General features: G+C 49.7%; 1 protein-coding gene across 1 annotated transcript in view; it reads left to right on the top strand.

Moving 5' to 3' along the window:
• ALDH2 (aldehyde dehydrogenase 2 family member) overlaps positions 1–17,595 on the top strand; it is a 29,797-nt gene extending 12,202 nt beyond the window's left edge. The window contains exons 3-13 of the mRNA XM_066370907.1: positions 514–654; positions 1,971–2,050; positions 4,208–4,319; positions 4,745–4,873; positions 5,314–5,427; positions 7,751–7,853; positions 8,182–8,366; positions 11,079–11,243; positions 12,912–13,069; positions 14,307–14,421; positions 17,164–17,595. Coding sequence (XP_066227004.1) covers positions 514–654; positions 1,971–2,050; positions 4,208–4,319; positions 4,745–4,873; positions 5,314–5,427; positions 7,751–7,853; positions 8,182–8,366; positions 11,079–11,243; positions 12,912–13,069; positions 14,307–14,421; positions 17,164–17,196 — 1,335 coding nt within the window. The 3' untranslated portion in view covers positions 17,197–17,595. The remainder of the gene's footprint in view (positions 1–513; positions 655–1,970; positions 2,051–4,207; positions 4,320–4,744; positions 4,874–5,313; positions 5,428–7,750; positions 7,854–8,181; positions 8,367–11,078; positions 11,244–12,911; positions 13,070–14,306; positions 14,422–17,163) is intronic.
• The last annotated feature ends 8,642 nt before the right edge of the window (positions 17,596–26,237 follow it).

Here is a 26,237-nt window from a genome sequence, read left to right as displayed (position 1 = left end):
TTGATGCTTCTCATCTCTCTCCATTCCTGTCTGTCTGTCCCTATCTATCCCTCTCTCTGACTCTCTCTGTCCCTGTAAAAAAAAAAAGAAAGAAAGAAAAAAAAGAAAAATGCCAGCTGGGCTGGCTTACTGCTCCCCATGCAGAGGGCAGGTGGGGAGTTTGCCCTTGTTGGACATTGCCAGTCGCCTGAGGAGTGGTTCAGTTCACGCGGCATGCTTTCATAGGAAGGGGGGAAACGGTCACATTCTAAGCACTGACCCCGGAGTGCTTCTCCTTCCAGAACTCTGGGGGATTTAGAAATGCAAATACAGAAATATATAGAAACTGTCGGGGTCCTCACTCTGCCTGGACTCCTGGAAAGGAGAGTCAAGCTCGCGGCGGGCCCTTCCTGGTGGGGAAGGCCTGGTAGGGGCAGACTGCTGCTCAGGCACTGACTGGAGCGGCAGTGGGGGCAGGATCTGGAGGTGGTCATTGCTGAGAAGGCCTGAGCTGCCTTGCTTGGTGTTTTCTAGGAAGATGTGGACAGGGCAGTCAAGGCTGCCCGGGACGCCTTCCAGCTGGGCTCGCCCTGGCGCCGCATGGACGCGTCCGACAGGGGCCGGCTGCTGAACCGCCTGGCCGATCTGATTGAGCGGGACCGGACCTACCTGGCAGTGAGTTCCCAGCCCTCTTTCCTCTCACCCCACGTGGTAGGTGTGTTCAGAGCATCCTGTAGACAGCCAGGAAGGGGCCACGCTGATGACAAGTAACTGGTCGGAATGGCATAGGCTGGACACCTTTTGGGATATGCCTCTGTACCAACCAGAGGAGTCTCTCCATGTCTCCTTTGATGCAGTGGGTTTGGCTAAGAAAGGAGGAGACTAGGAGGTGGGGGCCATGTTGGGGAGCCTTCCCGGGAAAGACCCCCAGGGATGGACACCTCTCCTGGGCCTTTTCTCCGGCTGCCAGAGACAGAAGAAACCAAGAGGCAATACCTTTTCTTCTCCTCAATCTATTCTGCACATAGCAGGCAGAGTGAGCCTTCTAGAAGGCAAATTACACCATGGAGCTCCACTTCTAAGCCTTCCGTGGCATCCTGTATCCTTAGGATCCAGTCCTGTTCCCCCAACATGGGCTGTGAGGCCCTGCCTGGCCTGGCTCCATCTCCCAGCTCATGTGGGACCATGGCCCCACACACAGCTCAGCTCGCCTGCCTTCCCTCAACTTCCTGACTACCAAGCTTCTTTGTGTATCAGGGCCTTTGCACATGCCATTCCTCTGTCTGGGAAGCTCTTTTCCTTCCTCACTATCTCTGCCTTTCCCCTTTGCCTTGTCACTGCCTATGTAGCCTTCAGGTTAGAATTTCTCTTACTGGACTGGGCAGCCTGGCCTCCTTCGTCCAAGCACTCTTACCCCCTGTGACTGATGAGTCATGTCTTTCTTCACCTGCTCTTAGCTCTGGGCACCCTTGTCTGTCTCTGTCTTCCAAGCACCTGGATCTGGCACAGAGCAGACGCTCAAAAAATGTTGGTGAAATGACTGGCTGAGAAGAGGGGACGCCTGACCTGTGGTGGCACAGTGGATAAAGTGTCGACCTGGAATGCTGAGGTCGCCAGTTCAAAATCCTAGGCTTGCCTGGTCAAGGCATATATGGGAGTTGATGCTTCCTGCTCCTCCCCCCTTCTCTCTCTCTGTCTCTCTCTCTATCTCTCTTTGTATCTCTAGCTCTATCTCCCTTCTCTAAAATGAATAATTAAATAAATAGTTTAAAAAAAAAAGAGGCGGTGTCATTCCTCCTGCCCCACCCCTCACTCTCCCTGCCTTTGCAGTAGGAGGGGCGGCGACCCAGAAACGCCACAGCAGTCAGCAGCACAGAGCGGCCACCGGCCCTTCCTGGCCCATGCTGAGCCTCTGCGCTGCCCGGCCACTCGCCTGCTTTGACTAGTTCCTGCTGCAGCCCGTCTGCGCTGACCTTGTTCTCTTTTCCCAGGCCTTGGAGACCTTGGACAATGGCAAGCCTTACATCATCTCCTACCTGGTGGATTTGAACATGGTCCTCAAGTGTCTCCGGTAGGGGCTCGGGCTTCCAGGTTTTGTTCTGGCCATGACAATGAGGAGGGAGTACTGTTGGGGAGGCAGAAAGAGAAGAAGTAAGGGGATCACAAGGCTTGGAGAGACATGTTGTAGGCTCCATCTCGGGAAAACCCCTCAATGCTGAACTTGTAATCCAGTCACAAACATTTCTCTTACTTCTTGAGTCTGTTTTGGTAATTCGTGTTTTAGTTGGATTTGTCCATATCGTGTAGGTCATCTAATTTGTTGGCTTCAGTTCATATTATAGTATTCTCTTATAATCGTTTTTATCTCTGTGAGGTTGGTCATAATTTCTCTCCTCTCATTTCTGATTTTAGTTACTTGTCTCCATTTTTCCTTAGTCTAAGCTAAAGGCTGGCCTGACCTGTGGTGGCGCAGTGGATAAAGCGTCAACCTGGAAATGCTGAGGTCACCGGTTCGAAACCCTGGGCTTGCCTGGTCAAGGCACATATGGGAGTTGATGCTTCCAGCTCTTCCCCCGTCTCTCTCTCCTCTCTCTCTGACTCTCTCTCTCTCTCTCCTCTCTAAAATGAATAAATAATTAAAAAAAAAATTAAGCTGAAGGCTATAAATTTTGTGAATGTTTTCAAAGAACCAACTTTTGGTTTTGTTGATTGTTTCTGTTGATTTTTTATCCTCCATTTCATCTGTCTGCTCTAATCTTTATTATTTCCTTCTGGCTAGCTTTGTCGGTTTGATCATGAACATTTTAGTGATGAAGAAATCCAGGATGAGGAGTGAGAGCTTTGTTAGAGCTCTCTAACAGTCAGGAATGGAGACGTGGTCTCACGTGGGCAGTAGAGTCAGGACTACTAAATCCAGAAGGCCACCGAGTCTCACAGCTGCGCACCCACCCTCCTTCGGGGCCAGTCTGCATGTTGGAACCTGGCTATTCCAGCCAGATTCCTGGGGGAGGGACACTGAGTGGCTGGCCCTGAGTCTGACCAGCTGTGGTGGGGGGCAGGCAGAGATCACTTTGTAAACAATGGCTGCTCCCCTGTGACCGTGTGGACTGAGATGGGGAAAGAGAAGCAACACCAGAAACGTTGGGGTTGGACAACATAATGGGTTCTCAACTAGGACAGTTATGGTACCTGGGGGACCGTAGGCAGTGTCTGGAGACATTTTTTGGTTGTCACAACTGGGTGGGAAAGTGCGCTACTGGTATCCGGTGTGTAGAGGCCAGGGATGCTGTGCTATATCCTACAGTGCACCAGAAATCCCCCCACCACAGAGTCATCCAGCTCCACATGTCAACAGTGACAGAAGTGAGAGCCTCGCTCTATGAGGATGCCCCAGAGAGCCGTCCGGTGGCTCTTGGGAAGAGCCCCACGCCTCCCTGAGTTTCAGCAGTATGCCTTTGTGCTGATTAAGTAACGACTGAGGCCTGCAAACCCATGCAGTAACAGACCTGGGAGGAAGGGACCAGCGATGCCCTAACTTGTATAACTCCCTGGGCTTGTTTTTCTTTCCAGTGTCACAAACCCGTGTTCAAACCCAGGTCAGCTTTGGTCTCGGGCAGACCTTGCCAGACACACTCATTTCAGACATCTTTCATTCTTCCTACTTCCCTGAAAACTCAACCATCGCATAGTATAAACACATGCTGTTTCCTCCCCAGCTCAGGCTTGTGGGATCCTTGTGCCCCTGTGCTAGGTAATAAGGTTTACTAGGGTTGGGGCCCAGGTGTGGACTTGTTTCTCTGGTGACTGTCCACTCAGACGTAGCACAGCACTGTGCACACAGGACGTGCCGGCCGCTAGGTGGGTTTGCACTTTTCCGACAGACCCGCTCCGTGCTTGTCAGATGCTGACCTGTGGTGTTGGGCTGGTACAGCAGTCACTGTTTAATAAATCTGAGTGTTTATTAAAAATACCGATTCCTGGGCACCTACCCCAGAGAGCCAGATTAAATCAGAAGTGGGCTCTTAGAATTTGGTGTTTTTATTAGACTTAGAGGTTAGTTCCCTCGAATGGATTATTGTGACTTTAGCAGTTAACTTGTTCTGGGAAGAAGCCAAGAGCAAGGGCAGTTATGAGAAACACCCAGTTAGAGTCTGAGTCTTTTCTTTCTGCCAGGGTTTACAGGGGTCCCTGACAGTCACTGATGAAGCTTGGACTTTTTATTTTTAAGTTATTATGCCGGCTGGGCCGATAAGTACCACGGGAAAACCATTCCCATCGATGGGGACTTCTTCAGTTACACCCGCCACGAGCCTGTGGGGGTGTGTGGACAGATCATCCCGGTGAGTCTCAGCCTCATAATCAATCAGCAAAGGTTTATCAGGAATGCCTTGAGATGCAGCTGTCTCCGGCAGGCTTGTAGGCTTTGACAAAGCCAACTTGGGTTCAGGTCGCAGCCCTGCCACTCATGAATCCTGTGACCTTGGTCCAGTCTCTGTGGCCCCAAGCTTGAGTTTCCTTATCCGGGAAGTGGATGTGAACACAGAGCCTGTCCCAGGGTGTAAGGGCAGTTAGGATGGGGGTGCATTGGCTTAGCAGGGTGCTCGGTACAGAAAAAGCACTCATGAATCCGAGTTGCTGCTATTTCACCTGCCACCTGTCCCCCCATCTGTCTTAAACCTGCGACTGCATTGTGGGGAGACAGAAGGGGTTCAGAGGAGTCACCTGCTGTGGCTTGGATTCCGGGAGTGGCTGTTGTTTATTGCAGTGGAACTTCCCGCTCTTGATGCAAGCGTGGAAACTGGGCCCAGCCCTGGCGACCGGAAACGTGGTTGTGATGAAGGTGGCAGAGCAGACTCCACTCACCGCCCTCTACGTGGCCAACTTGATCAAGGAGGTGCGTGGCTGTCCGTGTGACCTCTGAATGCTCTTGTACAGGCTGTCTCTAAAGCGGTGCTGAGGAAGGGCCTCGGGCCCAAGCTGAGGGCGTGTTTGTAGAGCAGGGGCTAAGCCCCCCCTAGCGCCATACTTCAGCCAGAGAGGCCCTGCCCATCTTACCTGTTTTCTAGCTTGGGCTGCACTGTAAGGCCCCTTTGAATAATAAAACTGTTCTAAGTGAATACCATGGGGTCAGGGATAGCAGCCACCAGGAGCTCCACGATACATGTTCCTTGCTGTACCATTTTAGAAGTCCTGAGAGGCACCCCATAAGACTGCTCTGGCTCCTGTGTCCGGGCCACACTGCGCTGGCCTCTCTGGGAAGGGTGTGTGCTTCTCCGTCCAGGCCCTTTGGAGTGGGAGAGTGATGCCCGCTGTCTCCTGGCTGTTTGCGTTCAGGCTGGCTTCCCCCCCGGCGTGGTCAACATTATTCCTGGGTTTGGCCCCACGGCTGGGGCTGCCATCGCTTCCCATAAGGATGTGGACAAAGTGGCCTTCACAGGCTCCACTGAGGTAAGGTGTCTCCAGGACCTGAAGCTTGTTGAGTGTTTGGCTCGAGCTCTCATTATTCCTAAAAAGGATGATGCTTTCGAGATCAGCCTCTGGGTGCTGCGTGTGGAGTCTGCCCCAGGACTGCCTCCGAGTAGCTCGAGTGAACGTGCCAGGACTGACTGTGCAGGGTCGAGCCCTTTGTGGGTGGGTTGATACACCGGCTGCTGTTGGAGGGGCCACGTCCCATGTAGAATAAAGAGGCGGGACTGCCTAGACTCCAGAAAGCCCAGAGCTGACTGCCTGTCTAAGGTCAAAGCACTTTGGCCATTTCAGGCTCCTTGACTGGCACTGTCCTGGTGGTTAAAGAGAGCGTGGGCTTCAGACAGACATGAGTTCAAGTTCTGGCCCTGCCATTTGACCTGGGGTGATTCACTGGATATCCTTGGGGCTCTGTTTGTTGTCTTTATTTTTTTTATTTATTTTTTATTTATTTTTATTTTTTTATTTTTTCTGAAGCTAGAAACGGGGACCGGGATCCACCCAGCACGCCCACCAGGGGCGATGCTCTGCCCCTCCAGGGCACCGCTCTGTTGCGACCAGAGCCACTCTAGCGCCTGGGGCAGAGGCCAAGGAGCCATCCCCAGCGCCCGGGCCATCTTTGCTCCAATGGATCCTCGCTGCAGGAGGGGAAGAGAGAGACAGAGAGGAAGGAGAGGGGGAGGGGTGGAGAAGCAAAGGGGCGCTTCTCCTGTGTGCCCTGGCCGGGAATCGAACCCGGGACTTCTACACACCAGGCCGATGCTCTACCACTGACCCAACCGGCCAGGGCCTTGTTTGTTGTCTTTAAAATGAGGGGGCAGTATCTGCAACAGAAAGAGTATGGATGGTGTAGTGGGTTAGATGATGGGCTTTGGAGTCTGTCTCAGCAGCATTTACTAGCCATGTGACCCTGGGCAAGTCACTTAGCCTCCTGAAGCCTCCATTTCTCCATCTGTAAAATGAGGATAATAAGCACACCCACCTCCTAGGAGTGGAACGAGTGAGGTAAAGCTCAGGAGGTGTCCAGCAGTGGTCTAGCCAAGTGAATGAGTGGGGGGTACGGTGCAGCTCTGAACCAGGCCCCCCAGAGACGAAGGTGAAGGAGGTGCCCAATGAAACCTTAAAAGGAATCTTAAAAGCAGGGACACCGTTCCTCCTAAAGAGGTCGCTCTTTCCTATCCCTGAATTCTTGGGAGGCTTTCATCGCATGACTTCAGCGAAGACACTGTGAGTGATGTAATGTAGTCTTCAGAGTGCGCCCTGAGACAGACACCTTCAAATATTCGGTGTGTCCACAGTGCTGGTGGTTCCCGCAGAACAGTGGCCAGGATAACACTGTCCGGGTTACTCCTTTTCTTAGCCAAAGGGATGACTTCCCGGGGCGGCTTTGTGCCTTCCAACCCGCTCTGAGACTGTGGAGGTGGGAAGCACCCCTTGTCCTCATTGAGGGTGCTGTGTGTGCAGGGGACTGCACTCTCAGCATCATGGGAAGGAGGCAGGATAGCGGGTCTACACTGCTGCTGGACGTGGGCTGCCCAAGTGTGAATTCTTTTTTTTTTTTCTTTTGTATTTTTGCCAAGTGAGAAGCAGTGGGGAGGCAGGCAGACAGGTTCCCACATGTGCCCGACTGGGATCCACCCGACATGCCCACCAGGGGCGATGTACTGCCCCTCTGGGCCGGAGCCATTCTAGTGTCTGAGGTGGAGGCCATGGAATCATTCTCAGTGCCTGGGCCAACTTTGCTCCAATGGAGCCTTGGCTGCGGGAAGGGAAGAGATAGAGAGGAAAGGGAGAGGGAAGGGTGGAGAAGCAGATGGGGGCTTCTCCTGTCCTGGCCAGGAATTGAACCTGGGACTTTCACAGGCTGGGCCAACGCTCTACCACTGAGCTAGCCCTCCAGGGCCAAGTGTGAATTCTGATTCCACATTCACCAGCAGTGTGACTTTGAGTCCATGACTTGGCCACGCTGAGATGCAGCTCCTCTGCTTCTAAATCAAGGAAAGGGGTCTCCCCTACCTCTGACATGATCGTGAGGATTGAACTTGATGCACATAAAGCACTTAGCACAGTGCCTGGTATGTAGGTGGTGCTCACACGGCAGTGACTCTACTTGTGTCATTATTGTCATTGTCATCCTAACCACGCAGGCGCTGGGCAGCGGTAGTCAAGTGTATGGCCGATTTGGTGAAATTCTCCAGGTGTCTTGTCACTTCCCACAAGCTGTGTAGTCCTCTGTTCTGTGTCTGTGAGAGTGTTTGGTTCCTTCTCCCCCTGAGAGCTTGTCTCTGTTTCTGTTCCCTTGCAGGTTGGCCGCCTAATCCAGGTTGCTGCGGGGAACAGTAACCTCAAGAGAGTGACCCTGGAGCTGGGGGGAAAGAGCCCCAACATCATCATGTCCGATGCGGACAGTGAGTTTTCAGGGGGAGGAGGTCTGGCGTTGAAGGCAGCCTGTCGCTGTCCCTACTCTGGTCCCTCATTCCGGCAATCCTCATCCGTCGGAACCAACTTCAGCCGCCTTTGGCTCCGTCACCACTGAGGGTCATGACCATTACCAACCGTGTCTCTCTGCCACGTGCTCTCCACACTCAGAGGGGAGAGATCAGGCCCCTCCTGCTCTGGCACATGGTCAGCCCTCAGCAGGCTCCATGCCGTTGGTGGCGTGAATGGGTTGAGGGAGGCAGCCCCGGGGGCCAGGGTCATTCTTCTGTCCTCATGGTTGTCTCTGTGCCTCCCCAGTGGACTGGGCCGTGGAGCAGGCCCACTTTGCCCTGTTCTTCAACCAGGGCCAGTGCTGTTGTGCGGGCTCCCGGACCTTTGTACAGGAGGATGTGTACGCCGAGTTTGTGGAGCGGAGTGTTGCCCGGGCCAAGTCTCGGGTGGTTGGGAACCCCTTTGACAGCCAGACTGAGCAGGGGCCGCAGGTAAGCCAGCAGCTGCAGGTGGGTCTGGGTGTCTGGGACCAGCATGGAGTCAGGCAGGCTTCGCTTCAAGTCTCGCCTCTGCCATGTACCAGCTGTGTGTCCCTGAGAAGCACATGCCCTCTCTGAGCTGCCATTCTCTCATCCTTAACACTTGCCCTTCATAATTCACAGGGTGGCTGTGGAGGGGAAATTAATAATAGAAAGCACTTTGTAAATGACAGTACATAAAAAATACTAGGAGTGTCAATGTAGAACGTAATGCTTGTTTCCTGGACCTTGGCCACCCATACAAATGCATCAACCAGAAAGATAGACACGGATCTATTAACCATGGTTATCTCTGGGCAGTGTGGTGGAGGGCCATGACATGAAGGGTGGAGGGACTTCATTTCATATTCTACTGAGTTGTATGATTAAAATATTTTTAAAATTATTTTTAACCAGGACTCTGTGTTCATTTTAATCAATAAATCTCTATAGTCAATGATAATTATAGGAAATACAGTGCATCTCCCCACCACTTCCTCTCACGTCCTGGTCCTCTTTCCAGCACTGCCCTTAGACCCAGCCTGCCCTGGGGTCATTCCACAGGGTCCTGCACTGACCTCCAGCCAACCCTTCTAGTGACAAGGAGTCTGTAGGGTCAGGGATGCTCCCAGCTCTCACAAGTCCCTGGTCACATGGCCCTGAGCCTCCTTCTGGGCCCACGGGTATCTCTGGGGAGGCTCCGTCCTCCTGAGGCGGTCTGTGCTGTGGTGTCCCCAGGCACCAGGGCAGCCAGGAAACTTTTAATTAACAGACTTTTTTTTTTCCTTTTTTGCAAGAGACAGACAGAAAGAGACAGAAAGGGACAGACCAGAAGGGAGAGAGATGAGAAGCATCAACTCATAGTTGTGGCACACCTTAGTTGTTCATTGATTGCTTTCTTATATGTGCCTTGCCTGGGGGGCTCCCGCTAAGCCAGTGACCCCTTGATTAAGCCAGTGACACTGAACTCAAGCCAGTGACCTTTGGGCTCAAGTCTATGATCCCACACTAAAGCCAGCAACCCCACGCTCAAGCTAGATGAGCCCGCGCTCAAGCACGACCTCAGGGTTTCGAACCTGGGTCCTCTGCATCCCAGGCCTGTGCTCTATTCACTGTGCCATTGCCTGCTTAGGCCCTTCCATGTCTTTTCATGACTTGATAGCTCATTCCTTTTCGTGGCTGAATAATATCCCATTCAATGGATATATCACCTTTTCTTTATCCACTCATCTACTGATGGACCCTGGAATGGTTTCTGCTTTTTGGCTATTGTAAATAATGCTATGAATCTCAACATCTCTTTTTCTCTCGTTTTTCTTTGTGGTTTATGGCTATTTAATTATTAAGGTAATATAAATTTGTATAAAACAATAAAAAAAAGTGTTTAGGCCTGACCTGTGGTGGCTCAGTGGATAAAGCATCGACCTGGAAACACTGAGGTCGCCAGTTCGAATCCCTGGGCTTGCCTCGTCAAGGCACATAATGGGAGTTGATGCTTCCTGCTCCTCCCCCCTCCTCTCTCTTATCTCTCTCTCTCCTCTCTAAAATGAATACATTAAAAAAAAAAAGTGTTTACAATCGAAGACACCCCATGCTCCCTTCCATGTCCATTCCCTATTGGAATCATGTATCATACTCATACAGTTAGATTTCTGTGTTTGTTTTAACAAAAACAGAATTATGTAATATATATTGTTTTATAAGCTTTCCTTCCTCATTATAAAATATCTTAGGCTTTCTGTGTTAGTCAGTTTACAGATCTGTTGTTAATGATAACACAATAAATGAATATAATGTAATTATATCAACCTCTCCCTCTACTAATGTATATTTAGAACTTTTTTTTTGTTGTTGTTTTTTGACAGGGACAGATAGGGACAGACAGACAGGAAGGGAGAGATGAGAGGCATCAATTCTTCATTGAGGCACTTTGTTGTTCATTGATTGCTTTCTCGTGTGTGCCTTGACTGGGGGGCTACAGCAGAGCAAGTGACCCCTTGCTCAAGCCAGCGACCTTGGGCTCAAGCTGGTGAGCTGTGGTCAAACCAGATGATCCCGCGCTCAAGCTGGCGACCTCAGGGTTTCGAACTTGGGTCCTCCGAGTTCAACGCTTTATCCCTTGCACCACTGCCTGGTCAGGCTAGAATTGTTTTTTCTTAATCTTTTTTTTTTTTTTTGGCTTATACAAAGTACCCTCCCCCCCCACCAGTGAATATCCTTGTTTAGGTCCCTTCATCATATGTAGAATTAATTCCTAGAAGTTAAATCGCTCAGTCAGAGAGTATGAGGTGATATTTTTTTGTCTGATATTAATAAACTACTTGCCAAAAGAGCTGTACCAGCTTACGGTCCTCCTTTTTAAAAACTGAGATACAAGTAACATAGAACATAGGTATTAGTCCTCCTAACAGTGTGTGAACATTACAGTGTCTGTGACATATCCTTGCTATCAGTGTATTTTCTATTTTAAATTTTTAGTAATTTCATAGTTGAAAAATAACTGTGTTTGCTGTACATTTCTTTGAGGGCTAATGAGGTTGTTAGAACTTTTTTCTTATATTTACTGGCCCTTTGTAGTTCCTCTCTGGACCTTGTGATACACGGCCTTGGCCCATCTCCCAGTTATCTCCTTGCCAGTGTGGTTCTGGCTCTAGTACCTCTAACCCTGGGCTCCTTCTCCCACAGGTGGACGAGACTCAGTTTAAGAAGATCCTCGGCTACATCAAGTCCGGGAAGGAGGAGGGGGCGAGGCTGCTGTGTGGCGGAGGGGCAGCCGCGGACCGTGGCTACTTCATTCAGCCCACTGTGTTCGGAGATGTGCAAGATGGCATGACCATTGCAAAAGAGGAGGTTAGCGTGGGGCTCAAGCTCTGGGGAATATTCTTGGAATTGGACCATTCCGTCCAGCATCTTGACATTGTGACCCGGCAGCTGCTTTAGGACAAGTCCCGGCTCTATGCCTAGGACAAGTTATTTACAATTCACATCAGATCTCATCCATCTCTTCAGCCTCTCATTGGCTGTCCACTGTTGGGGAGGGCGTCTGCATTCCCTGGCACCGTCTGTAGGCCTATTGTGTTCTGGTCCCTGCCAACCATGAGTCAAGGAATGACATTGTCTAGCCTCTCCTGTGGTCTTCACATAAGTAGGACATTGGACTAGACCAAAGGACTGACCTCCCCACCTGGCGGAATTCCCTTTGGTGGTCTTCCCTCGGCACTTGTTGGGAACACAGGGCAGCCACTCTGCTTCATCCATTTGTTTCACAAATACTGATTGAGTGCCTACTACGTGCCAGGCTCTCTGCAGATCCTGGAGAGCCAGGGGCATGCAAAACATGTTCTGTGCCTTTATTCCACGTCCCCCAGCTGGGTTAAGCCCTATAGTGGTCCCCTCAGGGGTAATATTATAGTGTCACCTCCTTTCATGTATAATTCTAAGTAAAATCTAAAATCAGAGTGAGACACTCCAACAGAGTTCTTCCTTCTTCCCTCATGAATACTGTGATGCTTTTTGGGGGAAATCTCAAGTATCAATTTTCTGGAAGGGTGAGGGGGGCTGTGCTTCTGCTTTGCTAGCGCCCAAGGTGAATGATGCCTCGCTCACAGTCACTGCTCCCAACACGAAGAGCTCCTGCAGTTTTCTTCTCCCTCTGTCTCGATTCTTTCCAGCCCTTGAATCAGCCGTTTCTTCAAGACGTCCTAGTTTCCTACAGGGATTTCATGAGACGGGGCAGGGGCACCAAGTGTGCTTATGCCTGGAGCTCTGTTTCCCTCCACCCTGCTCCTCACGTCCACTCTGGTTTGGCCAGTTTCTGCTCCTACATCACAGCTCAGCTGCCACTTTTTTGAGGTCTCCTGAGATACCCTCTCCCCCACCACTCAGGCCAGGAAGCTCCTTTGGGCTCCTACCACTCGTTACACTGCTTATAGGGGTGACATTCTAATCACCTGATTACATTATGATCACTCAGTCCCCCTCCCCAGTGCTCTCCCGAGAGGACCGAGGACTGCCATCAATGAGCCATCACCCTGACATCAATGAGCACACTTAGCTTCCACATCTTGGTTTCTAGATCCCATGCTTCACTAAAAGGAACCAGAGTTCCTTGAATAAAGGGCTCACTCCAGGAATAGGGCAGTGAAAATACAAGATAAATCTGGAATGTCTCGAGGGCAGAGACTATTTGGTTCACAGCTGTTTCTTCAGCCTCTAAAGTATGCCTTGCTGAATGACACTAAATCTATGTGTAACATGCCACTAATGCAGAACATTGCAGAGTCATTTGGAAATAAGACACCGTATGTAAAGCACACGGTACACAGAAGGTCACTGATCCCCGTTAGCTTTCTTCCTTTTGTGCTTCAATGACCTCAGGTGCTGTCATCTCCCTCTGGGACTGTGAGGGCCCATCTGGGGACCCGCTGCCACATCTGAAATCTGATCAGCACGGTGTGAGCTGGAGAACAGGTGGCTCCAGGTCTGCCACTGTCTCCCCACTCTGCTTTCTCACCCCAGATCTTTGGGCCAGTAATGCAGATCCTGAAGTTCAAGACCATAGAGGAAGTCATCGGGAGAGCTAACGATTCCAAGTACGGGCTGGCTGCTGCTGTCTTCACAAAGGACTTGGACAAAGCCAACTATCTGTCCCAAGCCCTCCAGGCTGGCACTGTGTGGTAAGAGCCTCCCAGCAGCCCCTTGCATCCGGGCAGGGGTCCCCCCGAGCCAGGGTCCTCCAGAATCAGTGCTCACATCACAGAATCTGCGGTACAGGGCTCAAGTTGCTCCTGGCTCAGGGTGTGTGTGGTACAGCAGACAGGTGAGGGCATTCCTGCCCCTCCCCCCGATTGCATATGTCTTTGCACCTATTCTTGGACAAGCAGATGGATGACAGGGGCTCCTTACCAAACTGTAACAAGTGCGGTAGACTAGAGGTAAGGGTCCATCACACAATCTTAAAAGCTTAGCACTTACTTCACACTCATTAGGATGGCTGTAATTTTAAAATCCAGAAAATACCAAGTGTTGATGAGGCTGTGGAGAGATTGGAACCCTTGCATGTTGCTGGTGGGAATGTAAAACTTTACAGCTGGGACTGTAAAAACCTTACAGCCACTGTAGAAAACAGCATTACCATGGAACCCAGCAATTCTACTCCTAGGTATAAATCTAGGAGAAAGAGAGACATGAACACACAAAAAAGTGTACCCAAATGTTCATAGCAGATTATTCACAATAGTGAAAAGCTGGAAAAAGCCTAAAAGTCCATCAACTGATGAACAGATATATGGTCTGTCCATGCAATGGAATCTTATTTGGCCATAAACAGGAATGAAGCACAGACAGCTGCCACGACATGGATGAACCTTGAAGACATGAGGCTGAGTGAGAGAAGCCAGGCACAAAGGGCCACATATTGTGTGATTCAACTTATAGGAAATTCCATTGAGTCAGAAAGTAGATTAGTGGCTGCCAGGCCTTGGGGGGAGGGGAGAATGGGGAGTGACCACTTATAGGACTCAGGGTTTCTTTGTGAGGTGATAGAAATACTAGTGGTGACGTTTTGGTCAACACTGTAAACATACTATAAAACATCGAATTGTACACTTTAATGCATTTTAAAAACAATTGAAACTTAATAATTTTTTTAAATTGCAAAAAAGAAAAAAAGGGCTTAGCACCTAATGAGCAAAATTGAGTTGCTAAAATGAGACGTCATGGGGTGCTCCCTGTTTCTGACACCCGTCTGGGAGCACATAACGAAGGAGAGGTGCCGTCGGCTGCTTTCAGCTCCTCCGGGGCTGGCTCTTCCCGTCCATCTCGTCTCAGTAAAATGTTAGGGCAGCACCGGGGGTCTGAGGGGTGTGACCCCCCTCCGAAGAGTCACTTCTGAAATCTTGTTTCAAATTAAAGGGTCAACTGCTACGACGTGTTTGGGGCCCAGTCGCCGTTCGGAGGCTACAAGATGTCCGGGAACGGCCGAGAGCTGGGCGAGTACGGCCTGCAGGCGTACACCGAGGTGAAGACGGTGAGTGTGCCCGCTCCGCCGTGCCAGTCCACTTGTATCTACCACTGGTTTCTTGTTTAAAGCCAGAGAAGCTACAAGATAGGGCAGTGACCCAGTCTGTGCTCTGTCCTGTCAGAAGGAACTGGAGGCCTGACTGCCCCTCCACCTACACAGCCTTTTGCTGGGCTTCACCACGCGCCACGCTCTGTAGAACCCGAGAGGAAGGCGAGATCCCCGTGGGCCGAAGCACTGAGGAAAATCTAGTAATTATCAATCATGAGGCATTAGATCAGGGGTCCCCAAACTTTTTACACAGGGGGCCAGTTCACTGTCCGTCAGACCTTTGGGGGACTGCCACATACAGTGCTCCTCTCACTGACCACCAATGAAAGAGGTGCTCCTTCCGGAAGTGCGGGGGGGGGGGGGGAGCGGATAAATGGCCTCGGGGCTGCATGCTGCCCGCGGGCCGTAGTTTGGGGACGTCTGCATTAGATAATCAAGGGCCATAAGTATACCCATATCCATACCCACATTGATTTTGCAATTTCAGTGATAGAAATATAGCCTGAAGAACTTCAGAAAGACAAAGGAAGCCTCATTTCCAGAAATGTCCATCGCAGCATTATCTGTCTAGAAGGCAGAAATCAGATGCAACATAAATGTTCAGTAATTTACAGAATACCCAGATCATGGAGCACTAAAATGCCATTAAAATATTTTTATACTGGCCAGGGCACATAGGAGAAGCGCCCATTTGCTTCTCCACCCCCCCCCCCCTTCCTCTCTGTCTCTCTCTTCCCCTCCTGCAGCCAAGGCTCCATTGGAGCAAAGATGGCCCGGGCACTGGGGATGGCTCCTTGGCCTCTGCCCCAGGCGCTAGAGTGGCTCTGGTCGCGGCAGAGCGACGCCCCGGAGGGGCAGAGCATCACCCCCTGGTGGGCAGAGCGTTGCCCCTGGTGGGCGTGCTGGGTGGATCCCGGTCAGGCGCATGCGGGAGTCTGTTTGTCTCTCCCCGTTTCCAGCTTCAGAAAAATACCAAAAAAATAATAATAATAATTTTTATAGAATAGCTGATGTGAAAAATGCTTATCCTTTAAAGTAAAAAAGCAATATGAAGTAATATATGCAGTACGAGTCCAACCGAAAGCTGTATCACATATGTAGGTACTTAGATACCTTTATTTATAAATATGAAAAAGGAAAGACAGACATTAAAGTGAGAGGGATTTTCTCTCTACAGTGAACACAAATTCCAGTTTAACCAGGAAACATGCTCACAAGTGACATTTAAAGGAAAGAGAGATGGCTTTGCTAGGGACGCAGACCAGTGAGGGAGGGTGCAGGGTAAGAGAAGGCAGAGGACTTCACTCAGTCCGGCGGTGGTGAGCCTGAGAACAGATGACTAACGAGACACACCTGTGTTCTCAAGAGGCTCACAGGAACACAGTAAACATACTTGCTTGTTTACAGACAAGAGGAGAGACCCAGATCTGAAGTTGACACTGGCTTATAAATGTTCATCAAAACAACAGTCATGGATGAGGTTACTGAGGTGTGGGGGAGGGGATGGGCAGGGTTAGGACTGAGCCCAAGGAATCCCAGTATCTATGGACGGATGGGGGGCGGAGAGCCTGCAAAGAGGGGGCTTGAGTTGAGGTGGGTCAGGGAGGAAGCCAAATGCGCCAGGCTGCTGGCACTGGAGGCCTCAGGAACTGAGATGTTGGGGCCAAGAGGAGAGAAAGCTTTTTTTTTTTTTTTTTTTTTTTTTAAATTTTTTATTTATTCATTTTTTTTAGAGAGGAGAGGGAGAGAGAGAGAGACAGAGAAAGAGAAGGGAGGAGGAGCTGGAAGCATCAACTCCCATATGTGCCTTGACCAGGCAAGCCCAGGGTTTCAAACCGGCGACCTCAGCATTTCCAGGTCGACGCTTTATCCACTGCGCCACCACAGGTCAGGCAGGAGAGAAAGCTTTTGAAGAAAGAAGTGGCAGGACTTGACCCATCAGCTCAGCACTCAGTGTGCCAGGCACTGTGCTTAGTGCTTGTGATAAAGATTCCTGGATTTTGAGCTCTGGGATTCAAATGAGGATACTGTACTAAAACAACAGGGATTTTTCAGGAAAGAAGTCAAGTTTGCAAGGGGGACTGATGAAAAAATTTCCTTTCAAACTCATTTTTATTGCATGCTTATGTTGGGCCAGAATCTGTGCTGGACTTTATTGTGTCGCCTCATTTAGTGCTCACAACCTCGTGAAGTAGATACAGTTGTTATCCTATTTTACAGATGAGGAAATAGGCATGTAGAGGAAAGTCCTTGCCCTGTAGGGGGTAAACCCATCTGAATCTAGAATCTTCTCACTCAAGACACTGAGACACCTGCAAGTTTCTGCACATGACATTTCCCTTTGCTTCTTTAGGAGGAAAGTACAGACTTAGGTCAGGGCCCCTCAACCTTGGCACTTCTGACACTTGGGGCTGTATAATTGTCAGGGGGACTGTCCTGTGCACTGCGGGACAGCTGTGCAGCATCCTTGACTTCTGTCCTCTAGATGCCAGCAGGAATTCCCACCCCCATCCCGTACAGCCAAAAATGATGGGGTGAAGGAAGACAGAGTGTGAACTCACACTGGACATAGCCTTGTGGGACTGGCCAGGTGGCCATGCAGATGTTAGAAGGGGAGGAAAGCTCCTACTGGCGGCACGGAGCTGAAGGTGCCACAGGGCAGCAGAGAGCTCTAACCACTTCTCTGCACCTTTCCTACAGATCACAGTCAAAGTTCCTCAGAAGAACTCATAAAGAACCACTCCAGCTTCCGTACCCATCCAGCAATGGAAAGCTCAACGAGATCAACAATAAAACCGAGAAAAATGACCCCTGCACTCTAAAAATCTCAAAAGAAAAATTCTCCCACAAAAAATCTTTTGGTTCAAGGTCCCAGAATTTGAATTGCTATTGGGTGGGTGTGCGGCAAAGAGGGTGTGAAAAGCCTCTGAAACTGCAACAGTCCTACCAGCTTCAGGGTGATTTTTCAAAAACAGACTTAACTGTCTCTTCCCGGCCATCTGAAACACTTTCATAACTTGCCTCTGTGGGGGAAGGAGGAGTCATTGTTTACACTTGTACTAACATCGAGGCCACAGCTAGCACCTTGTTTTGTATTCCAGACTAAAACTCATTAAAAACAGTGCTACTCTTTCTTCGCTTTTTTGGGTAACCCGTCCTCCGTCTCAGTGACCCAAAGACAGGCTGCCATGTAGAAAAGCCGTCCCTGTGCTCCCGGGTCACGTTATTTACCACCACACCCCTCCCCGACTGGGTGAAGAGCTTTTGTTTCGCGTGCTTTAATTAAATACCTATGGCCTGTCCGCCTGTGGCAGGCTCTGTGCTAGGCACTAAGGATGACGCCGACACGGGACTCCCACCCCTGCCCGCAGAGAGGGGGAGGGAACCAGGAAAGAGACGCTTCATGTCTAAGATTGGTTCTCCGTGCTCGAACTAGAAAAACATGATGTGGATCACATGGGACAGATTCGTGCTAGACCAATCATGAGACTGATGTGGAAACCAGATGTCAGTCATTTTAAGTGAGGTCTGTCTTGCCAGTGACCACACTTGGAACCTCCTGTCCAGAACACTGCCTCCCTTTAGTCAAGGGGCCTGGCAAGTCGGCCATTTATTGTTAGTAAGTTAGGAATCCGAAGACGCCTTGGTGAGCAATGAAACTGGAGCAAAAAGAGTTGAATCACAGTAGTAGTTTGTGAAGTTAGTTACCATGTTTGGATTGCAGATTTCCTTTAAGAATTTGAGGGAAAGTCTGATCCTCTCAAAAATAACACCTGTATAATTTTTGCAGGCAGTGTCAGGGAAGTAATAAAGCTCACTGCTTGACTCCTGGTCTTTCACTCAAGCTAAGCCACATCCTGATAAATGACCCCAGTCCACTAACGACTAATTTGGCTTATTTGAATAGCATTTCACACTTTTCGTCATATATGCATATACTTGGACTATTATTTACTTTTTCTCTTAAATCAATTTGTATACTTTTAAAAAGTTTTAAAAGTACCTTATTGCCATATATAAAATAGCATCTAGCTGCCATGAATAGAAGGCGTTATATAAATGATGAAAGCAAAGCAATGTTACTAAATTTAAAATAATGAAGATACAAGTAAAAATTCTTTAGGTTGTATATTCATATATAAATAAGTCTAATTGCTCTACAACTGTTCCTACCTGAAACAAGTGTGTCTCAGTGAGGAGACCAGGGTTTTATTGACCAGCTGGCAACGACAGGGTAGTCCAGTTTGTGTTGCTCCAAGATGAAGTGGGGTTCACTGCCAACAAATCCAAATCTGTACGTTAGCTTTGATAACCACCACCAACACAATGCGGCAAAGGGCGGAGCTCTGAACTCCCACCCTCCCAGCCTGCTCTGGCCTCCTCCCAGGCTTAGGGTGGCCCGCTGCAAGCTGGGTATGCGGTGGCACCAGGGACGGACTGGCCAGCAGTAATGGCTGTCCCTGCCCCTCATGGTACTTGCAGTCTCTATTTCAATATATAAGCTAAAGATGATGCTTTACTCGAGATTTAGGGTGATGTCTTCCCTTGCCACCAAATTCAGCTAAAATCTTATGATGAAGGGCAGAATTACTTCTGGGAAGTTTTTTTGGTACAGGTATTGTCATTTAAGATATTTTAGTTGTAAGTGTCAGGATATCAAATTCAAACCAGTGGGGGAAAAAAAAAGATCCCTAGCCGAATAGCTCAGATGGTTAGTGTCGTCCAGGAGCACAGAGGTTGCCAGTTCGATCTCCGGTCAGGGCACATTTAGGAACATATAGATGTTTCTGTCTCAACCCATTCCTCTCTAAAAATCAATTAAAAAAAAAAGGTCCCCATATTCCAAAATCCTGGTGACTTGGCTTTGGCCATCGCTTGGTTCAGAAAGTTTCCATCTGCTGGTTGCCTTTGTCACGTGGGCTTCACTTTCAGGCCGTATCCATCCATTCTGTTTCTGGCAGGACTGGACCGGAAGGGCCGACTGCCCTTACGAACTCTGGCCTCAACCCTGCCAGGCTCAGGTGCACAGGCTGGGAGAAAGCTCCTTTTTGCTAGTGCAAGCAAAGACCTTGAGGTTCAGGCTGATGGCTGCAGTTGATGTGACATCCCACCCCCTAACCTCAACCAATCACAGTGGCCAGAGGGATGAGATGTGATTTACTCAGACCTGAGTCATGGTCAGCCTTGTAGCCTGGAACAGCACTCTCCACTGAGGATCAGGGATGGACCCCCAATTGGGGCTTTTGCCTGAAGGAGGGGACATGGAGGCTGGAGAGTCTCCTGCTGAGCTGCCAACATTGTTCTTAGTATTCCAAACAATGTTGCCAAGAATCCTGTTAGAAGTGAATTGGAAAAATATATATAATGTGTCTTGTACCTGAGCTCTGTGCATCAGACTGACTAATGTGAAGAGAATCCACTCTTTAAGCTGATGAATACAAAGGAAATGCTAGCTATCAAGAAATAGTTATAATGTTGGTTTTGACATGAATCAACATAGTTAAAATGTCCATATTACCTAACTAATCCTGTGCTTTCAGGGACAGGAACCAATGAGAACCTTGGGAAGCTGTCTGAAGCAAAAACAAAGTTCTCAGGTTATGAACAACCTGATCTCTGGGTATCTGGATGTGGGTCAGTCCCAGGAGTATTGGGTTGTAAAGCAGCTGTTTCTGCCTTTAGCCCTGCGGAGTGCCCACGAGGAAATGCCTCCACTTCTGACCAAATAAAGGACACAAGGAACTTGGTGCAGCCTGGAGATCCTGGAGAAGGCGGCAGTTTTTCTAAGTGTATGGGGCCACCTTGTGGGCAATAATTGCTACTACAGTCCTATGGTCTCCAACAGCGGAGACCTACCTGCCGCTGTCTTTCAACGACAGTGGTACACACAACACACAATATGCGACAGGCAGTGCAACGAGGGAATGCAGAGGCTAGGGTCGCATACCCCACATAGTTGAAAACCAGGACTCCTACAAAACTCTGTGCATGAATGTTCACAGCAGTACTAGTTTTTAATAGCCAAATGGTGGGAACACCCCAACTGACCTTCAACAGGTGAATGGTAAAAACAAAATGTGGTCTACATGATGTAATATTATTTGACTATAGAAGGGGACAAAGCACTGACACATGCTACAGCATCAGTGGACCACAAAACACAAGCCACGTGAAAGAAGCCAGACACAAAAGGCCACATGTTGTATGAGTCCATGTCTATGACATGTCCAGAAGGGGTAAATCCAGAGCCAGAAAGTAGACTGGTGGTCGCCAGGGGCTGAGGGAGGGGGAGTTACTACTTAATGAATACAGGGTTTCCTTTTGGGATGATGAAAATGTTTTAGAATTAGAGATGATGGCTGCACAACATTGTTAAATATACTAAATGCCACTTGAATTGTTCACTGTAAAATGGTCGATTTCATATGATGTGCATTTAGCTCAGTAATAAGGCAGCCAGGGTCACAGAGCTGTGTGGGGTGATGTGGACGAGCTGCCCAACCTCTGGACATCCACTTCCTCACAGTCCCTATGTCCCTTCCAGCCCCATTCAGCTATTTTGTGAAGGATAAAGGAGAACTGAGAGTTAATGTATTTACTTACATTGATATTATTAACATTTTTGAAAATGAAACAAACACCCATGGTAAAAAATAAATAAAAATCAATGAAATATAAATTTGGCTCCTAATCTCGTGGCCCCAAGGAAAAAATATTTATTGTGCACCTACCTACCGCCAGGTGACGCGAATGCTGCTCTTCTGGAGGCCCTCCCTGAGAACCACTACCCTTAACAAAAATGCATCTGGTCTGGCTTTGACCCTCCCACACTGAAACCCTCACCTCCTTCATATGTGGGGGATCAAAACTTCCTCCTGAAAGATTTGCGTTTGTTTGCTGTTTACTTTTTATTCTGCAATCACTTCAGGCTTATAGAAGTTTTAAGAACAGAACAACCGTCTCTCATATGCCCCACTTAGAGTCATTCATTTTTAGCATTTCCCCATTTGCTCAACCACCTTCCTCCCTTTTCACCTTTGATACGTATTTTCTTTTCTTTTAAATTCATTTTAGAGAGGAAAGGGAGAGACAGAGGAGAGACAGAAGGGGGGGAGGAGCTGGAAGCATCAACTCCCATATGTGCCTTGACCAGGCAAGCCCAGGGTTTCGAACCAGTGACCTCAGCATTTCCAGGTCAACGCTTTATCCGCTGTGCCACCACAGGTCAGGCACGTATTTTCTTTTTATTAAAGCTTTTATTTATTCATTTTAGAGAGGAGAAAGAGAGAGAAGTGGGGGGAGAGGCAGGAAGCATCAACACCCATATGAGCCTTGATCAGGCAAGTCTGGGGTCTTGAACCAGCAACCCGTGTTCCAGGTCATCACTTTTATCCACTGCACCACCACAGGTCAGGTCACATATGTTCTTTTTTTCTGGACCATCTGTGAGAAGGTTGCAGGCATCAGGCCCATTTCACTCAATACTTGGTTGTGTTTAAATTTTTACCTTGGATATAGTCTCTTACATACCCACAGTTTGGTTACCAAATTTGGAAATTTAGGTTGCTACACATTGGTACAATACTGTGAGAGCTTCTGATAACAGGAGAAACATCTGAGGGACAGAGTTATCCTGGGGGAAGCAGGTGACCTTTCCTGGTCCTCCTTGAGACTCTCAGACCTTCACTATGAACCAGGGGTCCCTCCCTCAACCATCCTGGCACTCAGATCTCAGATGTCCAGCCTCCAGAACTCTGTGAGATTTCTGTTGTTTACAAACCATGCAATCTATGGGCCTTTGTTACGGCAGCCACCAGACTAAGACAGCACCTGACCTGTGCTCATTTCTAGCTCCTACTGCTCCTCTCTTCAGTCCCAATGCCCCAGACAGAGGTAAGAATATAATCAGTTGATTACCTGGTGGCAGTGACAGTGATAATAATCAGCAGGGATGCTGGTTAAGGGCAGAGCTGCCTGTGGGCATGGGGTCGGCCTTGATGATGGCAAGGGTTCTTTCCAACACTCACAGGCTGAAGGATTTAAGCTGACTCAGGCTCAGCAAATGCTAGAACTTTCTGTTTAGGGACTGTCAAATTTTACTATGATATATTCTGAGGGACAGAAATTTAGGTGAAAAAAAACCACCCATGCATGCTTTTACACCATAGCAGACTATAACTTCATGTATTCTTGGTACCTTTCTGGTTGGAATCCACTCCTGGGTCAGATGTCCATTTCTGAGTCCGTCAGCTGTGGCTGGAAGAGGACACGACACTCATGTGCAGTTTCGCCCATCCCCTAAACAGGGCTGTGGGGTGACAGGCACCCTAAGGCTGTCTATACCTGCTCACCAGTGGGGTCCAGGACCAGATGGCAGCATCTGCGTCAATGGAAAGCTTCTTAACAATGTAGAATCCTAGGTCCCACCCCACCCCACACCTGATGAGGCAGAATCTACACTAACAAGGTCCTCGGGGCCGCGTGTGCACTGAAGTTTGAGGGACATTGCTTTATCACCAGAAAGGATAGCTAACTCCCATTTCCTTATTTCCTTCCTTCCTTCCTCACTCCCTCCTCCCTCCCTTCCCTCCCCTCCCTCCTCTTCCTTCCTTCCCTTCCCTTCCTTTCATCAGCATTCCTTTTTTTTAAACACCTGTATTGATTACCTATTGCTACATAAAAAATGACTATAAATGCAACAGGTTAAAACAACCCACGTTTTCTGTGGGTCATATATCTGGAGTGGCTTTGCTAGGTGCTCATGGTTTCGAACAAAATGAAAATCAAGGTGTTGGCCAGTCATCTCAAGGCTCAACTAGGGGAGGACCCACTTTCCAGCTCACTTGCAGGGGGCAGGCTTAGGGCCTTGCTAGCTGTTGGCTGAAGAGACATCAGTTCTTTGCCACACAGACTCCTCCACTGGGCAGCACACAGTATGGCAGCTGGCTTCCTTCAGAGCAAGTGAGCAAGAGAATGAGCCCAAGACAGAACATAGTTTCCTTGTAAATTCATCTGAGAAGCAGTTAATTTACTTTTAGGGGCTGAAGAATGTACTATAGGCGTATAGCCAACACAGAGGACAAGTATGTCTGCACCACAATATCCAATTATCTACTTGAGTTATCCTTGGTGTAACACACGAGAACCTCAAATTAACCATGACAGAAAAAACCTGGATCTCACCCTCACCAAGTCCTTCATTCAGTTGCTTAAAGTCACACACCTGGAAGTCATTCTTGATTTGTTTCTGATTCTCATCCTCCACACAGAATCCTTTGGGAAGTCCTGTCAACTCTACCAAAATGTGTCATAAATCCATCACTCATCCTTACTGCCACCTCCTTAGTTCAAGCATCACAACAATCTCTCCTCAGGATTATTCCAATAGCCTTTTTAAAGCTCTCCTTGTCTCCATTCTTGCTTTTCTTTCTTTCTTTTTTTCTTTTTGTATTTTTCTGAAGCTGGAAACGGGGAGACGGTCAGACAGACTCCCGCATGCGCCCGACCGGTATCCACCCGCCACACCCACCAGGGGCGATGCTCTGCCCCTCCGGGGCGTTGCTCTGCCGCGACCAGAGCCACTCTAGCGCCTGGGGCAGAGGCCAAGGAGCCATCCCCAGCGCCCGGGCCATCTTTGCTCCAATGGAGCCTTGGCTGCGGGAGGGGAAGAGAGAGACAGAGAGGAAGGAGGGGGGCGGGTGGAGAAGCAAATGGGCGCTTCTCCTGTGTGCCCTGGCCGGGAATCGAACCCGGGTCCCCCACACGCCAGGCCGACGCTCTACCGCTGAGCCAACCGGCCAGGGCCAGTTCTTGCTTTTCAGTATTTCATTCTCTATACCGGGGGCCAGGAACCTATGGCTCACGAGCCAGATGTGGCTCTTTTGATGGCTGCATCTGACTCACAGACAAATATTAAATAAAAATAATAATGTAAAAAATACAAAACATTCTCATGTATTACAATCCATTCATTTCCTACCACTCGTGTTCATGGTTGTGGGTGGCTGGAGCCAATCACAGCTGTCCTCTGGGACAACACAAAATTTTTATTAGATAATGCTTAATGTACACGGGTCGTTGTATGGCTCTCATGGACTTACATTTTAAAATATGTGGCGTTCATGGCTCTCTCAGCCAAAAAGGTTCCCAACCCCTGCTCTATACAGCAGAGTGGTCTTTTAAAACATAAATGTGATCACATCACTCTTTACTATAAAAATCTTCCAATGGTTTAGAATAAAATCCAAAATCCTAATCATGACCCCTAAGGAGGTATCTGACACAGCCTCTACCCACCTTTCCAGCCTCACCCTTTACAACTCTCCCCTCTGCACTCGGCTCCTTGAACACATTTAGCTTATTTCCACCTTAAAACTTTCGCACTTGCTGTTCTGGACTTGCTGTCCAGAATCTCCTTGGAGTGCAATAGACAACTCCTTCTAATTCCTCAGAGGTCTCGGCTTTACTATCATCTCCTGGGAGAGCTTCCCTGACCATCTAACAGGAAAAAAGTCCCCACATCCAGTTTTTCTCTTACCTTAGCATCCTGTTCACTTTCTTCTTGGCATCTACGAACTCTTGTTTTCCCGCGTTTATTTTCTGCTTCCCTTTCCTGAAAGGGGAGCAGCCACCCTGTCTTGTTCCTACTGTTTCCTCGGTGTCCACTAGGCCTGGCACATAGTGGTGCTCAGTAAATGAGTGGATGAATGAAGAACCATCAAGAGGGGATCAGCCAAAGGCTTCTACAAGGTCCTTTGATGGGTTGTTGGTAAAAGGTGAGAAGTACAAACCTGGGTAACTACTCAGCTGTGGGTGAGCTTGGCTCTCTGAGCCTCACTTACCTAATCTGTAAACGGGGATGAAAATATACTTATCTCACAGTGACAAATGCCTACTTTATAGAGAAAAATGGAAGAAAAGAGCTTCACGTAAAATTAACGCTCCATATGTACAACGATTATAGCTATCATTGTTCTCTTACTGCGGGACCCGTCCGGGGCCTCAGTTTCCTCTTCTCTACCACGAGTTGACATCCCCAAGTCTTCCTAGCGGTTTAAATTTCCGCGGTGCGGAGAGGAAAGAGGAGGTGGGAACGCTCACGTCGCTGCCGCTTCAGTCCGGTGTCATCTCCAATGGCCCCGCCCCATAGGCCCCCGCCCCAATGTGTCATCAGCGCGGCGCCGGCGCGGCGAAGGGCCCCGGGGCTTGTCCTGACTGTGGCGCACCTTGGGGAGGCCCTGGCAGGCGCCTGCAAACCAACCGCACAGTTTGGGGGCGGCTCGGAAACCCCAGCGGCTGGCGGCGAGGCGCGCGTGGAGCCGTGGCGGCACGGAGTCGGGCGGCCGGTGGGGCCGCCCGGAACTCGGGCGGGGCTGCCCGGCGCGGTGTCCCGGCGATGTGTGGCGCTGAAGCGGCAGCGGGAGCAGCGGCGGCGGCGGCGGCGAGCTCGGCCTCGGCTTCGCGGCGGTGCCGGCGGCGGCGGCGGCGGCGCAGGTTCCTCCTTAGGACCTGGCGAGCCCGGGCCTAAGCGGCAGCCCCGCAAGGCCCCTGCACAGCGCCCCGGCCCGGGGCCCTCTCCGCTCCGCCCTGCCCCGGGAGCCTGCGTCCCCGGCTGGGGATGAGGCCGGGAAGCAGCCGCGCAGGGCCCAGCACAAAGGCTTGTCCCCAGGGGCCGCCGCCGCCGCCGGCCTAGAGCCTCCCGCCGAGGCGGAGCCGGCGCCGGGGCCCTCCTCCCCGCCGGTCCCGGCGGGCGGCTGCTGCCGGTCTCCCCGAGG

The sequence above is a fragment of the Saccopteryx leptura genome, chromosome 2 (assembly GCF_036850995.1).
Source record: "Saccopteryx leptura isolate mSacLep1 chromosome 2, mSacLep1_pri_phased_curated, whole genome shotgun sequence".
Lineage (NCBI taxonomy): Eukaryota > Metazoa > Chordata > Mammalia > Chiroptera > Emballonuridae > Saccopteryx > Saccopteryx leptura.
Note: the sequence above shows the minus strand (reverse complement) of the source record. Positions and strands in the feature narration are given on the sequence as shown.